The sequence below is a fragment of the Cheilinus undulatus genome, linkage group 17 (genome assembly GCF_018320785.1).
Source record: "Cheilinus undulatus linkage group 17, ASM1832078v1, whole genome shotgun sequence".
Taxonomy (NCBI): domain Eukaryota; kingdom Metazoa; phylum Chordata; class Actinopteri; order Labriformes; family Labridae; genus Cheilinus; species Cheilinus undulatus.
The window spans coordinates 36,248,142-36,269,656 of NC_054881.1; the positions used below are offsets into that span (position 1 = coordinate 36,248,142).

Here is a 21,515-nt window from a genome sequence, read left to right on the forward strand (position 1 = left end):
TTATAGGATTTTGCAAACAATGACAAAATAAACGACTTCGTTCCTTAAATTGTTATTCAGCAAAGCAGACCATCGCACTATATCCACCATGTTTGACCACTGGTATGATTTTCTTTAAATGAAAAGCTTTGTTAGTGTTAAACAAGATGTATCGGGACTCACGCCTTCCAAAAAGTTAAACTTTTGTTCCACCAGTCCACAGAATATTTCCCCAAAGTTTTGGTTTTGGAACTGAGAAAAGTGAGGCCTTCATGTCTTTAGATGTTGTTCTGGGTTCTTTTGTGACCCCCTTGATGAGTCGCCTTTGCGCTCCTTGGAGTCATTTTGGTCGGTCAGGCTCTCCTGGGAGGGTTTGCCGATGTTCCAAGTTTTCCCCATTTGTGGATAATGGCTCTCATCATGGTTAGCTGGAGTCCCAAGCCCCAAAATAAGCTTTAGGAACACAACTGTTACTGAAATTCTTCCAAGATCACGTAGGTCTGAAAACCTATATAATTTAATATTTTTTCACCTTTCAGAACTTGCTACAAAGTTTGGGAGCTTTTACCACAACTTCTAACCTTACAAAGCAGATGGATACGCCTGTTTCCGTATTTCTCACTGGCAAATCCATCTTGCAAAGCTCCCATTTGAACAGATTGGGCCCTGTTGGAAAGTGACAGGACCAATCAGGAGTAAGAGGTAGTACACTTGGGCGCAGCGGAGGTGTGATGTAAGCAAGCAGCGGAAGAAGGCTGGTGCAATTATGGTGGAAGAGATTAGCCTGGATGCTGCTATAGCATCAGTTTTATCAGAACTTGGCGACATTTCTTCATTTAAAGAAGAACAAAGAACAGCAGCGAGCTCTTTTCTTTGCAGAAACAATGTTTTTGCCCTTCTCCCGACTGGATCTGGCAAGAGTCTAATCGTCATGTGTTTTGTTGCTCTGGTTGGCCCGTAAAGATGTGACAGAGAGAACGTTCATCCAATCACCCTCTGAGTTTTTTCTTCAAAGGCTCTGCCCTTTCCCAAACACCGTCTATGGGAGGTTTTCCAGATGGATGTGTGAAACAAATCCATCTTGCATGTCAGGCTGCACAACTGCCACAACTGGAAGAATAACAGTCCTTCAGCAGCCATAATGATTGAAAGTTGGTTTAATTTGAATCACATGCAGATTTGCTTGGAGGTTGGGTTCACCCTTGCAAGATGTATATTTTTGCACCAGATTTTCAGGTTCTGAAAAATGCAAATAAGCCAACATGAGACCTTTGAAAAATGGGATTGGTTATGCATATCTGGTAATGACTGCCTTTAAAATGTTGGAACTTTTTGTGGGACTGAAAAGAGCCAGAACTCATCACAGAAAAGCCACAGGTAGAGTATTACGGCTGTATATGAGCACTCTGGCAATGAGCTGGGTGATGTCTCATTTTTGGACTTAAATCAGTAATGGTAGCCTCTTTTGCAGTGTAAATTTAAGGAAGTATTAAAATAGCACTCAAATGATCCAATTAGTGACACAGTAATTGCTTCAAGAGCTGATTTAAAACCAGTTCTAGTTGGAACCATATGCACTCGGAGACAGTGCTAAATTTAACCCTTTAAGTGATAATTAAATGCTGTTTAAGTGACCCTAACATGCTTTTATACCTTGATACTGGATTTCATTTCTGGTCATAATCAAACAGAGAAAACACGTTAGCTTTGTCCTCCAACATAAAAGCGTCCTCATTTCAACTCTTGATTAGTTCTACACTTTTCAAAGTTTTAATTCAGTTTACATTACACCACTATATGAATTAGCTGTATTTAATTTCCTTGTAGCAAATTTGCTGATCACAATCACCAGCAGATAACGCTCACTCCTTTGTGAAAATATTCCAACCAAACAAATACATACATGGATTATTATCATGGCGCCCGACATGAATATATAAAAGGCTGAGGAGGACAACTGAGGCAAAATGATTTTTGTCTCATATAGATGTGCAATAACACAGGCATTCATTGTTATGCTTCCACATACGGTTGCTTTTTTACACCGTGCATATTTATTTATGAATTTACTGCACTGATTAAGTTGGGTGCACAAGTCTGTTTAAGGCACCATCTGCTTGGAACCAAGAGAAAGAGTAATTAAAACAAGCTTTCTGCTTAATAGAATTCAGTATATAAAAATTAAAAAAACAAATACGATTTGTGAGCCACTCGCCTTTGGGTTTTTATCCCTCAGTCAATTAGAGTTTATCCTCAACAGCATTCAGTAAAACTGTTCAGTGTTATGAGCTAAACCTGATTATGCTCATGCTAATTTATATATACAGAAGCTCTCCAGGGGAGGGGCGCCTGCAAACACACGTGGATTAAAACAGTGCATGTGTTTCAACGCACACATTTTATATCATGTGCATAAAGCAGCCACAAAATTAATTTCATTATTGTTCTGGCTTGAATAGTGTTAATAGAGACGTGGCAGCAGACGGGTCTTCTAATGCTGGATGAAGCTGGGTTCAGCATAAAAAGGCTTTTAATTTACAGCATAATGAGAACCAGTGCAGCTCAGTTTTGATGCACACTTGATTTCCAAACTGATTATCAGAGTGCAAAGCTTTTTTACTGAGGCAGTGGAGTGTGGCATCTGCAACAAAAGTGTAAGGAAATCCACTTACAGGCCTAAATTTGTTATTTATTTGTTATTTGTTTTTCCTCATGTTATATTTTCTTCCAAGTGTAAATTTACAGTAACAATCAGGACATTCATGAGAAGGAAATATGGCCAAAAAAATTATAAAAATAAGCTTCAGATGCACATGGAACACATCCAATATTTCAAACTAGATGCATTTGTCCTCAGAAGGACAATCGTTGTCCTGTATATTGACTTTACTCCTCTGTAATCACCGTTTTTTGCTCCTAGATAAGATGCAGAAACCCATCATGCACTGATCAAGTCCACCTTGTGACACCTGTCATCCAGTAGCATACACCCAATGCGCATCAGATAAACTCACAGCATCAGAGTGCTAAATCCAACTCAAATATGTTTCACTCATTGATGGTGTTGTTAGGCTGGTTTGTGGTGCAAATATGTGGATAAATAAAGTTACATAAAAAAGAAAGACTGTGCAGCTACCACAAGCCATGGGAAGCAAGACAAAGGTAAAGCGTTTTCAGAGGTAGCTCAGTAAAAGTTTTCTGCACTTTATAGCACTAGGAAGTTTGAGCATGAGACACAGCAGTTACTACAGAGATGCAAAAGAAGGTCATGCTGGTATGTAGTGCAAGCAATTTCAGCAAAATTGAGTTATATGGGTTTAAAGACAGAATATGAAACTTTTAATCATGCTTTCATTAATTTCTGTAGCAAAACATCTACAATCATTCTAAGATGGATTTATGTGGTTTGATTTGTTACTTAGAGGTTCATCTTTGAGAAAATGGGAGGTTTACTGATTTAAGCTCAATTTTTTTAACAGTTTTGATACATTGCAGATAAAATACAGTGTCTATAAAAGTTTTTCACCCCCTTGGTTGTTTTACACTTTTATTGATTCCATAAATCAAACATGGTCATTATAATTTTGCTTTTTTTTTTTTTTTTTTAACAAGAAACGTGTTAAGTAGATGCACCTTTAGCTACAATCACAGCACTGAGTCTGTGTGGATAGGTCTTAATCAGGCTTGCGCATCCAGACACTGCAATGTTACTCCATTCTTCTTTGCAAAACTGCTCAAGCTCTGCCAGGTTGCACGGGGCTCTCAAGATTGTCCTGAAAGATTTTTCTACCCTCTACTTTTACAAGCCTTCCAGGGAATGGCTGCTGAGAAGCATCCCCACAGCATGATGCTGCCACCACCGTAATTCAGTATGGGGATGGTGTGTTTGTGGTGATGTTCATTGTCTGCAGTTTGCAAAACAAAGCGTCTTGTCTGATGGCCAAAAAGCACCATTTTGGTCTCATCAGACCAAAGAACTTTATTTCACTTTCACCCACGTGCCTTTTGGTGAACTCTAGTTGAGATTTCATGTACGTTTTCTCCAAAAATGGCTTTCTCTTTGCCACTTTCCTATAAACCTTTGACCGGTAAGAAACCCAAAATGGGGATCACCTGAGTGCAGTGAATGTGTCTCAAGTGATTGTAGTACAAAGACACCTGTGTCTGGAAGGTCCAGCTCCTGGTTAATCAGTATTCCTGGCTAACATTACACCATGAAGACAAAAGAACACTCCAAGACACTCAGAGAAAAGGTTTTCAAAGCCACAGAAATTCCCCTGGAGCTCAGTTAAATCCATCATCAAAGAATAGAAGGAATATAGAACATCCTTACAAACTGAGTCACCTATTTTACGATACACATTTTATTTAATTGACATCCCTTTGTAGGAATATTTTTTCACTTTGACGTGAGATTTTTTTTGTTAAAAAAGCCAAATAATTATGACCATGACTGACTCATAAAAGGGGGTGAATACTTTTTATAGGCACTGTACTTTGAATATTATACATTCATCTGTGTTTTCTATTTGTCATGCAACCTGTGAATTAAATTTCCATTTTGATCAATCTAATCATGGCATGTGCTGAAATGATAATAAATAGGGTTCAAAAACCTCACAGATTGATACAAACTGTTGCCGATGTTTTCTATATCAGCACATGTGGAACTATTCAGATTGCGTGGTCAGAACCAACAGTTCTGTAAATGTACTTAAAGCAGAGTCAAGTTTGGGTGCATGGCTTATAGATTTTGTATGACCTTTGACAGGCTAAGCTTGCCACTTAAATTCATCACTAACCAGTGGATTTTGCAGCAGGCAAAGAGATAGTGACAAAGATAAGCTACTCACTCAAACACTCATTGGCTGAGTCCCCTGTGCCCCTGGCCCAGGGTCTGTCTTGGTAGAATGGATGACATCTCTGGCAGTCGTCTCCCGCCGTGTTGTGCTGGCAGGAACAGACCAGACGTCCGTGTTCCCCCGTGACGCACTCGCTGGCGTGACCGTTACACTTACATCTGAGGGAAACACAGACAGATACAGTAGTTATGTAAAGAGAGTAGATACAGCTGTATCTATACGCTCTCCATCTCTTCCTCCTCCTCGCTGACTCCAGTGTGAGCATTCTGTACTCTCACGGCGACTTGAGTAGAAGGAAGTGAGAAGGTGTTGCCACAGTAAGGAGTTGTCACTTCTGATTACTTTTCACAGAAATAAACATGGCTTGAGTTGAGAGGGTCTTTTCATTCCCCTTCAGCAACTGCACTGTTTTGTGGTCTCACTCTTAATAGGCTCACAATGTCTGCAAGGGGAAGAAACATTGACTGTATAGAAGAAGTAGACATGGTCACCCTGCAGCCCCCTACAAAAGCCTCCCTTCTGAGTTTTTTAGCAGCCATATTTGGACAGTAGAGCACATGCATCACATGCAATATTACAGAGCATATGTAGCTGGTGATTGAGACTATACACGTGGTTCACTTAAAACTATAAAATCCAACTGTGGCGGTTTATGTGGAGAAGAGACAGATAAACGTCCACTGAGAATACTTCAGTGCTGTCCTCTAGTCCAGTGTTTCCCAACCATTTTCCTTGGAGCCCCCCACTACATGTACCTCAGAAAATCAGAAGCCCCCCAGGACCCAAGAGAGAGGAAAATTAACACACTGCTGTCAAAAATCAACATAGATTTTAATTGTTTCACTGATACGTCCCTATTAAAATGCAAATCTAATTTTGATAGCCTCAGAGCAGACAAAGCATCGCACTCTCGCAAAGATCTTTGGCGCCCCACAGGGCATCACGAGCCCCAGATTGGGAACCAGTGTTCTAGTTGATGGATCGGCTGAAGCAGAAGTTTGGCTCACGGCTTCATGTTAATGTTGCTAATCTGTCTGCAGTCCTCCAGGTTTCAGCTTCATCATATCCACCATTGATGATCAAATCAAAATCCATCCATAGCATCATTTTCCTGCATAGCTGTCAGTAGTTTTCACATCACTGAAGATATTTTGCATGACATCCTCAGTCTTGCTCTCATGAATATTCACCATGTACTAGCTAACGAACTAACTAACCTAATGCTAGCACATCTGCTTCAACAAATGATAGCTTGAATGTAGCTGTCACAAGCAAGCTGTGGACAATTCTGTCTCCTTCTCTGATATTTTTGAAGACTTTTCGCTGCTAATGTGGAGGTATTTCCTTCAAAATACCTCATACTTACACTGTGGAAAACTAGCTATTCAGCACAGGGGATGTGTAAGCCTGCCCGACATAGAAACCAGTAGAGTTGTACACAAGTTCACACACCGATCCGATACCGTTTGGTCTAAATTTGGGTTCATATTTTGGTTTATCTTTAGCTTCGCTCAGCCATGCTAAATGCTAGCGCTATAAACCGGAAATCATGTCTTCTTTTACTGACATGCATCACTGTATGCATGAGCTACCGTTTTTAGAGCAGTGAAGAAGAACTAAAGGACCCACTGCAGCAGCAAAGAATGGAGGCTGTGTGACAGATTTTCTCTGAATGTGATCGTTAAAATACCTTCCAGACCGGCGCTTTCATACACGACAAGAAGTGACACAGTAAACACAGTGACACCATAAATCGTTGCCTCTTACTTGTTTTTCCTCTTGAAGCTATCTGTTGTGCTTTCCCATTGATGCTATTGATGCCTTTGAATCCCCTGCGTTGGCATTTTCAGCGAGCCTGGAACTCATGTGACTTTTTGAGACTTCAATGATTAAATCCACACCAGTGAACGCGATATTGAACACCTTTTAATCCATTTTGATCCAATTATGATAATTTATTACTGCTAGCTTGAATGCTAAGCACCATACTGTTCACTCTTTATGAGGGTCTGTCAGCCAATAGCATGCTATTTTACTAGTCTGCAAAGTCAGTCCAGAAAGTTCAGATCCATATCAGATCAGAACTCGGTAATGGCCGATACCTAACACCTTGGTGTCGGAATCAGAAGGAAAAATGCAGAACATCTCTAAACTAATTTCTACCTTTTCTGAAAATAAAACTGTAAAACAACCCTTTTCTCACTTCCTTTATAATTATAAGTTACTGAAGGTTTTATATGACCAAGGGCACAAAACATATTTAAAACAAACACTGACAGTCTCTCACAAAAGCAGGTATTGTTACAGCCCAGATTAATGGTAAGAAAACACAGCCTGTATCTCTGTGAGTATTTAAATGATACTGATAATAACTTTTTCTCTCTGTTACTACATATTTCTAAACTTATATAAAGTCAATAATCATGAATAAACTGGATTTACTGAGTCAGTTTCCACACAGGATCTGTTCATTTCCTTTCTCCTTGCTTCTGGAGAGGCTATCATTTCCTGTGAAGCCCAGTGGCTGCTCCCCCAGTGTAATATTTCCTGGCAGAGTCGTCGGCTTTTGTCAAGTGGCTGTGATAGAGGACAGGGACTTGTCACTGACTGGCAGGCTCTGTCAAATTTAGCCAGCTGTCCCGGATCCAGACGTGAGCTTGCCTGAGGCTCAGACCCAGTTATTTCTGCTGTCGCCGGGACAACAACGGACTAGTCACTCAAAGGGCTTCCAATCATGATACCGCCATATCTCTGCTGGAGGAGACCTGAGCTTTAGTTTTTTTGTTATGCCTTAGAGATTAATGTTTTTTTTTTCTTCTTACAATCAATAAAATAATCTGGCCTCTTTTGTCAGTTTTATTTGTTTCAGTTGCATCCAATTCAATCAATTAATTCTAGCTTAAACCTATAAATTCCCCTTATGTATTGAAATTGAATTAAACAGATGGAAAGACCGAGAATTAAAGTAAATATAGCTCATAAAAATGACCTTTACCTACTTAATTTTGGGTTTATGTAATATGGTAAATTGACCTGAGCTTGCACAGAGCTTTTACAGCACAGCTCATACCTATGCATTCAAATTAAAACACTGGACATCAGTGTTAGCTGATCCGATACTAGGGAAAAGTGTTTCACCCAAAGACACATTGACCTGTGAGACATGGGACTGCACCCACAACCTTCTGTTTACAAAAGGACTGGGTCTACCAACTGAGCCACAGTTACCATGGCTTGATGATAAGGGCAGCAAACTGGTATCAGCCCCATTACTGGTAAAAAACTCTGCCATGGAATGCTACACCAGCCTCACTAGTTTAAATGCATGCATTGTGTTGCTATGTACACAGGAGGTTTAGCTGATGCCACTGTTGGTATAGCAGAGTGATATGTGACAGACAACAGCTCAGTCTGAGTCCAGTCATCAGCATGTTTTACCCTGGAAAGAGCAGCTGGGTAACTAAATATCACCAACTCCTGCTGTTGTAATTAAGCACAATAAACAGGTAAAATGTTGGTACTCTGTTCTCCAAGTTTAGTGTCTGTAATAACAGCAACATACAGTGAGTGGCTTGGTGTGTTGTGCCCAGCATTGCATCCAATAATGGCTTAAACCAGTGGTTCTCAACTGGTGGGTCAGGACCCAAATGTGGGTCACAGAGCATTTTTCAGTGGGTCACAAATGTATGTTGTAGCTAAAATGGTGGCAAAAGTCCATGACGAACATGCAACCATAATGTTTAATTTACTCTTTTTTATAAATTTAAATGTTTTACAATATTTTAACTCATTTATCTCATTTTCTTGCAATGAAAGAGCTGCTTTGACCATCTTAATGAAGTAATTTCTCAAGATTTCTGGAAAATTGTCTCAAACATACATGTTATCATAGGGAAAAGGGTGTAAAACATGTCAATTTTGTCCCATCTCTTGTTCCTATCATAAATTCTGTTCCATCTAAGATCTGTAGTGCGACATTTTTATTTACTAAAAGTGCATTGTTGAAAATTTTAGGAAATTTGGGTCACCATTTTTCATCAAAGGGATTGGTGGGTCTTGTGGCTAGACCAACTGAGAGCCACTGACTCAAACAACTATTTAGAAGGGTTTCAACTCATGGCTAACTTATTTTAAGTCAATGATGAGTCACAGAACAAGGCTGTAGCAGACTCTTTCAGAAAAGTTCAGGAACATAAAAAGTTCCTCAACATAAAACTGCAAAACTTAGAATACATCTACAGTCCACAATATCATCAGAATATTCAGAGAATCTGGAGAAATTTCTGTGTGCAGGAAACAAAGTTGAAGGTCAATATTGGATGATCATGATTTTTGGGCCTTTTCTGACCAATTAAACAGGCATGCATTAAAAACAGGCATGATTCGTGGGGTGACTGTGGCTTAGTAGGTAGAGTCGGTCATCTCAGAATTGGAAGGTTGTGGGTTTGATGCCCAGCTCCTGCAGTCACAAGGTGTGTCCTTGGGAGAGAAACCCCTAACATTAAGTGGCATCTAAATGGCTATGAAAGTGTATGAATGAGATTAGGTAGTACTGATGGCCACTTCTCCATACCAAGTTCTGCCATCAGTGAGTGAATGGGTGTGAATGGCCTGTGGTGTAAAAGCACTTTGAGTAGTCAGACGGATGACTCAAGTCCATTTACCATTCCATTCCATTCTGCACTGGGAATCACTGCTCAGGAACTTTCAGAAATCCATAAACTGTTAGCCTCATAGCATGAGGATGAATTGTGATATCTGCCTAACTCTACTCTCCTAACACTGCTGATTCATTGTGCCTTAATGCCTATGTGAACATGATCCAGAAATGCCTCCGTCTTCTCTGGGCTAAAGCTCATTTAAAATGGACTGAGGCAAAATGGAAAACTGTTCTGTGGTCAGATTAATCAAAATTTGAAATTCTTTGGGGAAAACACAAATGCTGTGTCCTGTTGACTAAAGAGGAGAGGGGCCATCCAGCCTGTTATCTCATCATGATGATATGGGGGTGCATTAGTGCCTATGCTGTAGACAGCTTACACATCTGGAATGGCACTGTCTGTGCTGTAAAGTGTCGCAGCTTCAGAGCAACATATGCTCTCATCCAGACAATGTCTCTTTAGGGGAAGGCCTTGACTATTTCAGGAAGACAATGCTAAACCACATACAGAGTCCATCACAACAGCATGGCTTCACAGTAGAAGAGTCTGGGTGCTGAAGAGGCCTGCATGCAGACCAGAACTTTCATCAATAGAATGCATTTGGCAAACCATTACACAGCGGCTCAGGAATCCTACATTAGACAAGAATGGGACAACATCTCTCACAACTCCAGGAACTTGTCTCTCCACTTGTAAAAAGAAGAGGGGATGCTACATAATGGTAATCATGGCCCTGTCCCTACTTTTTTGGGATGTGTTGCTGAATCAAATTTAAAATGAGGGAAAATTTTTCAGGAAATAGTAAAATGTCTCAGTTTCAACACCTGATTTGCTGGTTGTTTTTTATTGTGAACAAATACGAGTTTATGAGATTTGCAAATCATTCTGTTCGAATACATTTTGCACAGTGCCCCAACTTTTTTGGAATTGGGGTTGTACATAGACTCTGTTGTAATTTTATCACTGTTGACTCAATCAAACAGAACCTAAAAGTGGTCTATTAGCTTAACTCAGATACACATTTAACACTAATGGTGCCATCACAACACTGTTTTGTGTTTAATTGAGTTAATTTCAGTTGTTTTCTTAAGATCTCAACCTCATTACCATGGAAAAACTAACATTGCTATTTAAAGAAAGACAACCTAGTTAAGTTGAGATCTCAAGAAAAAGACAGAAACAAACTTGCTCTCACAGTAAAGCAACAGTAAAGTTAATCCAAGTGTATGGAAGCATTCCTGCAGCAGTTTTACTGAAGAAACAGCTAACTTTACCGTTACATGATGATTGCCTTCTGTATTCCTACGATCCAGATTGACAATTTACTCTCCTGAATATGTGAAACTTCCTCAACTCCCTGGAATCATGGAGCCCTCTCATGAATCTAACTGCATATGCTGTATGGTAGATCAGCTGCACTGTAAAGGCAACTTATGACAGTTGAGAAAAGGCGCAAAGATGCATAAAAAGCCTTTCTCATTTATGAGGATTGTTGCCACCCCAAGTACAACGCATTTACTTTCACAGCAGTCCACCTCGGTTATGGTTTCAGTGATATTAAATCCCAGAGAAGTATTTTACAGCATCTGTCAGTGGGAATGGCCCGCTTGGTGCGGTCTAGCGCTGAGGTGTAAAGGCATGTGTACACACAGAAAGTACTGGTACAAGGATAACATGTTGTCATGTGGGTCGCTCTCCCCAGGGTGTTGTGGCATTGGTGGGTAATTTGTCATGCCACTGCAGCGATGCTAAGTGTTTATGACAGGTGTCAGATCAAATTTATATTCTTCCTGAAGGCTTCATCTCCACTACTTAATCGTCCACTTCTATCTGCAGGCGCCAAGGTGCTGCCTGGTCCTTGGCGCCGTGTCCTCTCTCATTACTCTGAGTAATAAACCAAAAGTGGTGGAAGGAGGGTGGAGGATTATCTTGGTTTATTCTCATCTGATGGCCACTTGACAGGCAGAAATGTGCTTTTTTTATCAGTACGGCAGAAAGCTACGGGAGGTAGGATTTAGATTGCTTGTGTTGCTTTGCACATTTTACAGTTATATCCATATCAGCACGTTCTCACTTACAATGCCTTAGAAATGGCAGCTTGATCAGAAGACCTACACTTAAATGTGATAACCCATCCACAGACATGCGCTGGACCCTGAAAGGCCCTCTAAATGGGCCCTCCTTAAAAGTCAGTTAGAGAGTAACTTAACCCTTGAGTTTCAGCTGAGGTGTTTCTTAGCTGGAATCTCTAACAATGCCTTCAGAATGTCGTGGAAAGAGATGGGGGGAATGAAGGAAAGGATGCTTTCACACTATGGGCTCAGTCCCAGATTCAAGTACACTTGAGCTCAAAGACCAGTTTGTTTTGGTTGGTGTGAATGCAAACGGACTGGCCCCATTTTGGGCGCAATTCAAGTGGACTCTGGCAGGGCTCAATTGAGACGGGAAATCTTCTTTCCCATGGGTTGCAGTTTGTTCACAATTCTTCTCAATCAATGGTGGAAATTGTTCTCAAGTCAACAAGTTGTCTGTTATGACAACAAAACGTCTCCTGCAGCCTGAAAAACTGCCATATCCGCACAGCCTAGGCCCGTTTAATCCACTGAGCTTCATGTAGATGTGTCCCCTATCAGCCACAACACCATCCAGTCTCTGCTGCATTTCTGATCTAATTATTAGCCACAATGTCATTACCGTTCAAGGTAGACTTACTAGGATAAACTAGGATATACAGCCATGTAAAAGACATTCGTTTGTGTGCCATCAACCTTGTTTCAAGATGGTTTATTGGTCAACAGCAGAAATTCTGACCCAGATTTCCAAAAGTTTTCAACCACCAAAAATCCTTTTAATGAAAAATGTTACACTTAGGGCGCGCCGGTAGTCGAGTGGTTAAGGCGCACGCCATGCTGAGGCGGGCCAGGTTCGAGTCCGGCCCGCGGCACTATTTCCTGCGTGTCTCTCCCCGCTCTCCTCCCTGTTTCCGACTCTATCCACTGTCCTATCTAATAAAGGCAAAAAAGGCCAAAAATAAATCTTAAAAAAAAAAAAAAAAAAAATGTTACACTTAGGACCCTATATAGAGAAAAACATATAACTGAGAATAGATGCAGGATATAACTTTGGGTGGACACGCATGCATGATAATGTAGATTTTAGTTGTTTTTTACATATCGTGAGAAAATAAGCTTTCAGAAAGATATTTTCATCCAAGGGAACTACGTAGATCAGTCATTTTCACTAGAAAACAACTGAAATTGACTTCTTTTCCAGCAAAAAAAAAAAAAAAAAAAAGAGTGGATTCATATCTGCTAAAAACTTCAGTACATCCTAGATACTTTGCCACAATCTCTTTTTTCATGCACCAATATGCGACCCAGTGAAAGCAGCTCCGTAGCCCACCTTTGGGTCCTGACCCACCAGTTGGGAGCTGCTATCCTAGAGTGCCTCTGTAGTTGTGAAAAAAAGTGGGTGCTACTTGTTGAGATCTGTGGTCAACCTTAAACAAAACAGTGAATTATTTCCTTTTACTTCAGGTGAGAATTTATTCATAGTTTTGATTATTGAAACACTGCAATGCACCTGTCATACTTCATAAAGACTGCTGCGTATTGTACACCTGTGGCAAAGTTAATTGCCTTTTAGCAAAGAGACAAATCTGGGTCTGGAGAACTCCCTTTGATAAAAATAAGCATTTCATCCTTTACAAAGGGTCATCCTTTTGCCAACTGACTCAGTGGATAACTTCATCCATGGTGCAGAAGTGTCTAACATCAAAATCAGCAATAATCGATTGAAAACATGGGCAAAGGAATCCAAGCAGAGATCACTGTACAAAGGGCAATATTTGAACACTTCTAAAACACATCTAAACACTCGGCCCAAGGATATGATTGAAAAACACTGCTGCCCAGATTTCAAGTGGCAGTGGACAAAAAACAATGGTGGCTCAACATTGTCAAATAACTCCAATATTGAACCATTTAACTTAAAGAATCCAACACTTCAGTTTCTGCTGGGAAGCACTGAAAACTGTCAATAAAGTTTCCATGCTAATATGTATTCCTTTGCAGCAGGTTAGGCAAAATAAATGTGTATCTCTTGGCAGCTGGAGGTTCTATTTCCAGCTATTTACCTTGTTCAAATTTTTCATGATAGGACCAAAAAAACTATTTAAACCAGCATGCCTGCTGTTTCAGAAGCTGCTGGCCATAGTGCATAGGTGCAATTATGTGATTAAAGGCCCTGAAGTTGGGGTATCGACTTTTGGTTGTGCATATATTGTGTAATAGTGTTCAGCTGTATAGCCTACACTTCAAATATGTCAGAGGTTTCTCTTTTTCAGTCTGGAGCAGCAGGTTGGGCTGTGATTGGCCGTGCTGCAACCTAGTTCAACGTGTTTATAACAAAGTCAAATCAGATATCTGACTCAAAATTGCATCAGACATGTTTATGTGGATGTTCAGCATACTGCACATAATAGCCTGATGCCTTTCGATATCTTCAGTGATATCCTGAGTTATGAGCCACAGCCCTGAAATCAGAAACTATACAAGAGAACCTACTGCTTCCTATTTTAACACTGTATCTGAGCAATTACAAATCCAGCTGCACATTTTTTCATTTAGTTTATTTTTAAGCACAGCTCTTGAATGGAAATTTGAGATTTCTCTTTAAAAGCAGAATTTGATTATAACCTATGCACAAACCAACTGTTGCAGAGGCGTGATGTTAAAAATTAAAAACATCTGGAAGCGTCTGTGTCGTTTTTTAACTCTGCAAACTTCAAAGCTATAAGCAGCAGATGTGATAGGCTCATTTTTAAAAATATTCAGCCAACTCCATATTTCCCTGATGTTAACAATCTGTATTAACAAACTAGCTATAAAAATATGTGAGTTGGAAAAACATGAAGCCTTGGTTTCAGTGTTGAAGTCTTCCCTAACCATCAAATTCTACCTTTTCAGGCAGCACTTGTGGCTTCACCAAAACATGTTTGACACAGCAATTACCATGGAATAAATGGATTCTGCAGGAAAGAGATTTGTTTTGACATGTGTTTGAGACGGCTTGAGACTGGAGATTTAAAACTTTTTGAGAAAAAAAACATGTCACCACATGGACACCTCAAAACTATCTGGTTTTCTCTTAGTTTCACAGTTTCAAGCCTAAGGCTATCCTCCAAGGCCACTTTATCCTGCTGAATCCTGTGAGTACTGGTATTATTGTTCATTGTTCAGGGCCTGAGTTTGACATTTGTGAGCGAACTATTTATATTCTACATTTTGTTAGAAATGATTACTGACTGCCCTCTACAGGCTGAAACTGGGTTACTGCTAATCACTAAGCCCTGCCTTCTATTTCTATAATAGAATGTAACTACATGGTTTTGGATGTAAAACTCCCAATCATACCCTCCATAGTGGATTTGATAATCAGCAATATTGTCAGTAGTACCTGAGCTACCTGAGTGTCAAACAGTTTGAAAGATATTGACCTCTTTTAAGAAAACACGGCACATTCTCAGCTCAACATACTATGACCAACAATCCTAAAGTGTCACAACAACCTTTCTGATTGGTTGGGTCTTTAATAATCACGATAACGTAAACAACGCCTGCGAACGGCTGCTGACTACTGATGACGACCATGCATGCTGCCGTTTAGAATGAAAAGTAATTTATAAGAAAACTATGGTATAGCATTAATAATAATCAAACATTACTATAATGATAAGGTAAAAAAGTACATGTATGGTTCAAAAGCATGAAAAATCATCCTTTACAACAAATAAAATTAATCACAGGGGATTTGTAGTGTCTTCATCTTCATAGGGATATATCTACAAAGTCTTGTACTTTTGCATTTTTCTCCGTTTTTGAATGCTGATTTTGCACCTGATCAAATGTGTAATAGTAATGAGCATTCAAGTGATTGGTTAGCTTTAAATATCCAAGCATGGAAAATGTTGCAATAAGGATTTCGCAAAATGTCTATGTAGGATTTGAATGGCCAATTACATCTGGAACCATGGACACACCTCCTGACCAAACGCACTGGTTGGCTATGGGTCGAAGAGGGATAGCTACAGAGATGTCAAGAGATTTGAAACAGCAGAGAGAGAGTGAGTGTGTGTGGGTGTGTGTGTGTGTGTGTGTGGGGTGCTACTCACAAAAGAAGCGCTTGTGGCCATGCACTGCAAGTGCAAACTGTATGATCAAATGTAGCCCAGAAAGTGAGTAAATTTGTGTTAGGTAAATTCTTTGTAGTATTTCTATGCTTCTTGGCAACAAATCATACCATTGGAAAGCATGTTTATTTCCCTTTTTAAAGGGAACATGTATTTGTGGGATGAGCAGCAGAGCTGAGTGTGTCAGTTACGCCCTTGTCTTCCTGTTGCTTTTGACTCCTGTTTTAAGCTCCTGATACCCCAATGTGCTGACAATCAGATGCCTGACTGGCACCTGTTATGCTCAGTGATGAGTCCAGATTCTGCCTACAGCAGTTTAATTGAAGGGTCAAAGTGCAGAGAAGATGTGGAGAATGATATACTGATAGCTGCACCGATACAGTACATTTCTTTGGTGGAGCAGTATCTCCCTCACTGGAAAACAAGGCTTGTCATCATCAGAGGCAATCTCAATGCAAAGAGATATCAAGATGAGAGTGACTATCCCATATCTCCAAAGTCTGGGACTGAACTCTATCCTCAAGATGTCAATGCCTGCCCACACAGAGAAGCGTTTATCAGAGACTACCTCCAAAATTTGGGAGTGGAGAGGATGGATTGGCCCGCCAGCAGTCCTGACCTCAACCCCATTAAACTCTGTAGGACCAGCATTGGCGTGCTGTAAGTGCCAAAGTGACCAACACAACCACATTGGCTGACTTGTGACAAATGCTGGGTGAAGAATGGGATGCCATCCCACAGCATTGTGTGACCAGGCTGGTGACCAGCATGAGCAGGAGAAGCCAGGCTGTCGTGGCTGTGTATGGTTCTTCCATAAACTACTGACGCTCCTGTTTGCTGAATGAATAAAGTGTTAAATTACTATTATGTCTTCAGACTTCAATCATCCAATCCACCAAACAAGAGTCAAAGGCAGAACAAGCTGTTTGGCACTTGCAGAGAAGATTCAGCAAATTTTTCATGGGCACAACCCCCATACTCAGCTCTGCTGCTCATCCCACAAAGGCATGTTCCTTACAAATGTGGCACCATTTAAAAGGGAAATAAACAGGCTTTCCAACAGTAAAAGATCTACTTTTAAGAAGCATTGTTACAACAAAGAACTAATTTACCAGACGTAAATTTCCTTACTTTTTGTGCTTAGCTTATTTACTGTACAACGACCCCTCGCAAAACTATAAGCAGCTTGGCCGGGAATTCTTGCAGCTTTCCAGATTAGCCATGGGAATGATGGCATTGTTTCCACATTCCAGAGATGTTGCTGTGACACTCTAGGACTATGGGTAGTGCAATTTTTCCTGAAATCATGATCAAACCATCTTTTATCATGTTTTTTGGGATGAGGTCAATAATTTTTGAACTTGTGCACATACCATCATTTCACACTCAGGTCATAGTAAGACTACCTTGGATGGTTAGCCAATAATTAAATCTGTGAAACCAACATAGGCTGTAGTGGCTGAAGGAGATGTAGGAAGGAGTGAATGTGTGTGCCGTCCTTTCCAGGGTAGATGCACTGCAGCTGAAACTCTGGGTTAAGCTGTCCTGCATGACACTTTTTAGAATCTATTTTTTAACATCTTTCTTACCTTCCACCCACAGAGAAATCTGAGATGGCATAGAAGTAAGACTTCAACACTTTGGCATCCATGAAGACCTCGTCTCCAAAGGTGTTGAGCCTGTCCAAGGAAATGAGCAGGTCAGTCGCTGTCACCCATTCCTGAAAGAGACAGGGAAGAAAAAAAGGGCCAACAGGGTGAGTGAGGTGATGAGAAAAACCTTTGAGGTCAAATTTTTCAAAAAAAAAGGATGAGTGAGAGAGGAGCGGGAGAGGGGCGATGTTGACTGCTGTCACTCTCAAAGCAGAAATAAAAGTCAGGGAGAAAAGAACTCAAACCAGGCTCGTGGAAAGGAGACAGCAAAAGCAAAGAAAAGAAGACACTGGAATGAAAGCTTCAGGATGAAGGAAAGAGGACAGGGTGAAGGTGTAACAGCAGGGAAGAGAAGATGTAATGGGTAGAAAATGAGTCTAGTGTACGAAATTGAATGAATGTCAGAAAGGGCATCAAAGAAAGAAGGGGATTAATGGAAATAAAAGCTGAAATATGAAAGAAGCACAAGAAGAGAGACAACACGGCAGCACTACTTCAGTATAATGGATGGTACGTGGTAAAACTCCCCTCCCTGATATGATTTAAGCTCCTCTGTTTGAGCCCGCTGCAAAGGTAAAGACAGGGATGAAGCAAGAGTGTGGAAAGAAAGTGAAGAGGGATAACACAGATAGAGGAAAAGCAAATGGGAAGTGCAATAGTGAGGCTGGAAGATGAAAGCCAGGCCAGGTAAAGGGAGAACAAATGACATGAAGAATCTCTTACTGAGCGAACAGAGGCAACTTTTAAACAAATAGCTAGAGAGAAACTTTCTGTCTGTTTCTTGGCTGGGACTCATAGAAAAAAAAAGCCTGTAATGCTGTACGTTTTGAAGCTTCTCCCCAGAGGTGTCTTTGAAGTGTGGCGATGGGAGAAAAGGAGGTTTAAGCGGAAGGGCCTCAGACTAAAAACACATGATGGGTTCATTCATTCATGTTTTCCACAAGTGCTACAGTTCATCTTTGTAGTGCTGAGGCCCTGTGGACTGGTTTTGGTTTTGACCCACAAACTGCTTTTGTCTACTTTAAGACCCATTACACTTCCATACTACACATCTAAGCGTTTAAACCCCGTACCATGTAGTCCACTCCCGAACATGTCTGGACATTACCCACAATTTTCATACGCTTAACCAGGTAGTTAACTAGAGCAAAGCTAGTAGTCTGATAGTTAGTGAGATGTGGATCAACTGACTGCAGTGAATGTGTCTACAGTGATTGTAGTATAAAGACATCTGTATCTGGAAGGTTCAGTCATCAGTTAATCAGTATTCCTGGCTACCATGGCACCATGAAGACAAAAGAACACTCCAAGCAACTCAAAGAGGAAGTTACTGAAAAATATAAGTCAGGGGATGGATACAGTTGCCTGGGTTCTTCACCAGTCAAAGCTTTATGTGAGAGTGGCAAAGAGAAAGCCACTGTTGACAATCTTGACTAGAGTTTGCCAAAAGGCATTTGGGAGACTCCATGGTCAAGTGGAAGTAATGTAAAGTATGTTTACAAACAACAAACACTTTACATCACCACAAACACACCATCCCCACTTTGAAGAACGGTGATGGCAGAATCATGCCGTGGGGATGCTTCTTGGCGGCCGGCCCGAGAAGGCTAGTAAAGGTTGAGGAATGCAGTAACATAGGAAAATCCTGGAGGACAAACTTATTCAGTCTGAAAGAGAACGACGGCTAAGGAGAAGATTTATTTTTCAAGCATAAATTGAAAGCTACAAAGAAATGGTTTAAAGACAACTAGGTGAAGGTTCTGAGTGGCCGAGTCAAAGCCCAGACCTCAATTCAACAGAGAATTTGTGTCTAGACTTGAAAAGGGCTTTTTATGCCTGATACCAGTGAAACCTGAGTTTGAGCAGTTCTGCAAGATGAATGGAGTAAAATTTCAGTGTCCAGATATGCAAGCCTGATTGAGACCTATCCACACAGATTCAGTGCTGTGATTGCAGCCAAAGGTGACTCTACTAATTACTGACTTGAAAGTGGTAAATATTCATTCTGTCACTTATTTTACCTCACATATTTTTATTCAATTAACATCACTTTTTGAACTCTATTTTCACTTTGACTTTTAAGATTTTTTTTGTCAAAAAAGCCATATTATATTGACCATGAATGATTTATAAAAAAAAATAAAGGGTAAAACATCCATGGGGTGAATACTTTTTATAGTCACTGTAATTTTAAAATTAAGTAGCTGGTTTCATATCAGTTGAAAAGCTTTAATGCTATTGCTGAAACACAAAAAATACCTTAAAATGTCAAATAAGTTGAGTTCAATTAAGTTACGCTAGCAAGTCAACAGCTGAGGTTGCAATGCAGCATGGGTAGGATTAGAAATGAATGGAAAAGGGTGGGGAAAGATGCTCAGGCAAACATGAGATTCTTCTTTTTGAGGAATCAGGGGTAGAATTTTTTTGCCTCTCAACCAGAAGGTTGGAGGTTCAATCCCTAGCTCCTGCAGTCACGTGTTGATGTGACCATGGGTTTAACACACCCTGGTTTACTCCCAGTGCCGTGTCAGTGGTGTGTAAATGTGTATGAATGGGATTAGATAATAGTGATGGACACTTTACATAGAAGCCTCTGCCATCAGTGAGCAAATGAGTGGGTGGGACTTTGTGTTATATACAAGCTCAAGTCCATTAAACATTTCTGATTGGTCTAAGCAGACTATGTAGGCTTGGCCCTTTGTAGCATGGGTGCTTAAAAGGATGCTATTTCTGCATTGAGACACAGCTAAGCTCCCAACAATAAGGGCAACTTCTCTCTTTTTCCCTCAGTTGACCCAGCTGCCATCATTGACCCAGCTGCCATCATTTACCCCAATGAAGCAATATATTTTTCAGTATCTGAAACTGTCATCCCCTGCTGTTTACAACAGTTGAGAACAGCGAGCTCTGGACCGTCTTCTCTGGCAACGTCCAGATTTCATGTGTGGAAACAAATCAGCTGACTTTGTCAAACCTTGACTTTACCCCTGCTGCCACCAGCATGTTGATGTTTTTGGCTTTTAGTTTGACATGTATTGGAAGGATTTTCTCCAAACTTGGAACTGATATCTCTGGATCCAGTGGCTGTGTCACAGTAAATCTGTTGGCCCCCTGACTTTCCCTCAAGCACCAGTAACTGCCCGCTGTAGGAAGTATTGCACGCCCCCTTCAAAATAATTGCAAAGGTTAGTCCTTTTCATAATTCCACTGCCAGATCAGGGATATTTTTGGCGACGCAAAATGGCAAACTAATGACCTCAGCCTCAGCTTTGTGAGTCCAAAATCTAATAAGCCAATGTAAATTCTTTTCAGTACACTTAAAATCTATCAGGTCAAAGTCTAGAAACTAAACAAGCTCAGTTTTCTATGCATGTTCTCTTTACATCACTGCTCTCTCATCTTTGAGCATTTATATCCATGTTTTTCTAACACTGATATTGTGATGTTAACATTTTGTATGTTCTTGTGTATGTATGACCTCAGCACCAAATCACAAATGCTAGGATGCCATCTGTGAACTGATACACATTTTCAGCCTTCACCCTGGTTAATACCAGCATATTAACATTTTCATTCTGAGCATGCCGACATTTCCATTTAGTCCAAAGTGCAGCTGTTCCTAACCACAGCCTCCCAGAGCCATGAACATGGCTGGAGACTTAGTCTTGTGTGAGATTGATTCCTCCCTCGCAGGCAGGTATCGGCTTCTTGTCACTGCACGGTAAGTGAACTTGTAAAGATGTAAAACTTGCTAAAAGACAAATTATGCAGCTTAAGTTTTTGTAAAAGTTGCAGCTGTCATTTGGACAGGTAGTCGAATGAACAAGGAGGAATACTTGAATTTCCACCAAGCAGACATGGTGTTTTTGGTAAAACAGATGGGAAGGTGATGATTTGATTGCTTCTATTTAAATAAGTTGATCTTTTGTCTTTATTTGTTAAAGAACAAATAGGAAAAACAAAAATCCAACTACTTGGTAGATTATTAACTTTAAAATGCCCAAATTCAAGCTTTCATCCTGTTTGCACGGGAAAGAAGTAAATTCAAGTCAGTATTGTTATATACAGTGCATTCAGGACGTATTCAGACCCCATTCACTTTTTTTTAGTTTTCTTATGTTGTAGCCTCATGCTTCAGTCCAAAAAATGTAGCTCAGCAATAGTTCATGCA

At 40.3% G+C, this 21,515-nt stretch overlaps 1 protein-coding gene across 2 annotated transcripts in view; it reads right to left on the reverse strand.

The window, feature by feature from the left end:
- lamc3 (laminin, gamma 3) overlaps positions 1–21,515 on the reverse strand; it is a 217,703-nt gene that overhangs the window by 134,544 nt on the left and 61,644 nt on the right. For both annotated transcript variants that reach the window (XM_041811014.1, XM_041811015.1), the window contains 2 exons: positions 17,282–17,412; positions 4,833–4,999 (listed from right to left, as the gene is read on the reverse strand). In XM_041811014.1, coding sequence (XP_041666948.1) covers positions 4,833–4,999; positions 17,282–17,412 — 298 coding nt within the window. The remainder of the gene's footprint in view (positions 1–4,832; positions 5,000–17,281; positions 17,413–21,515) is intronic.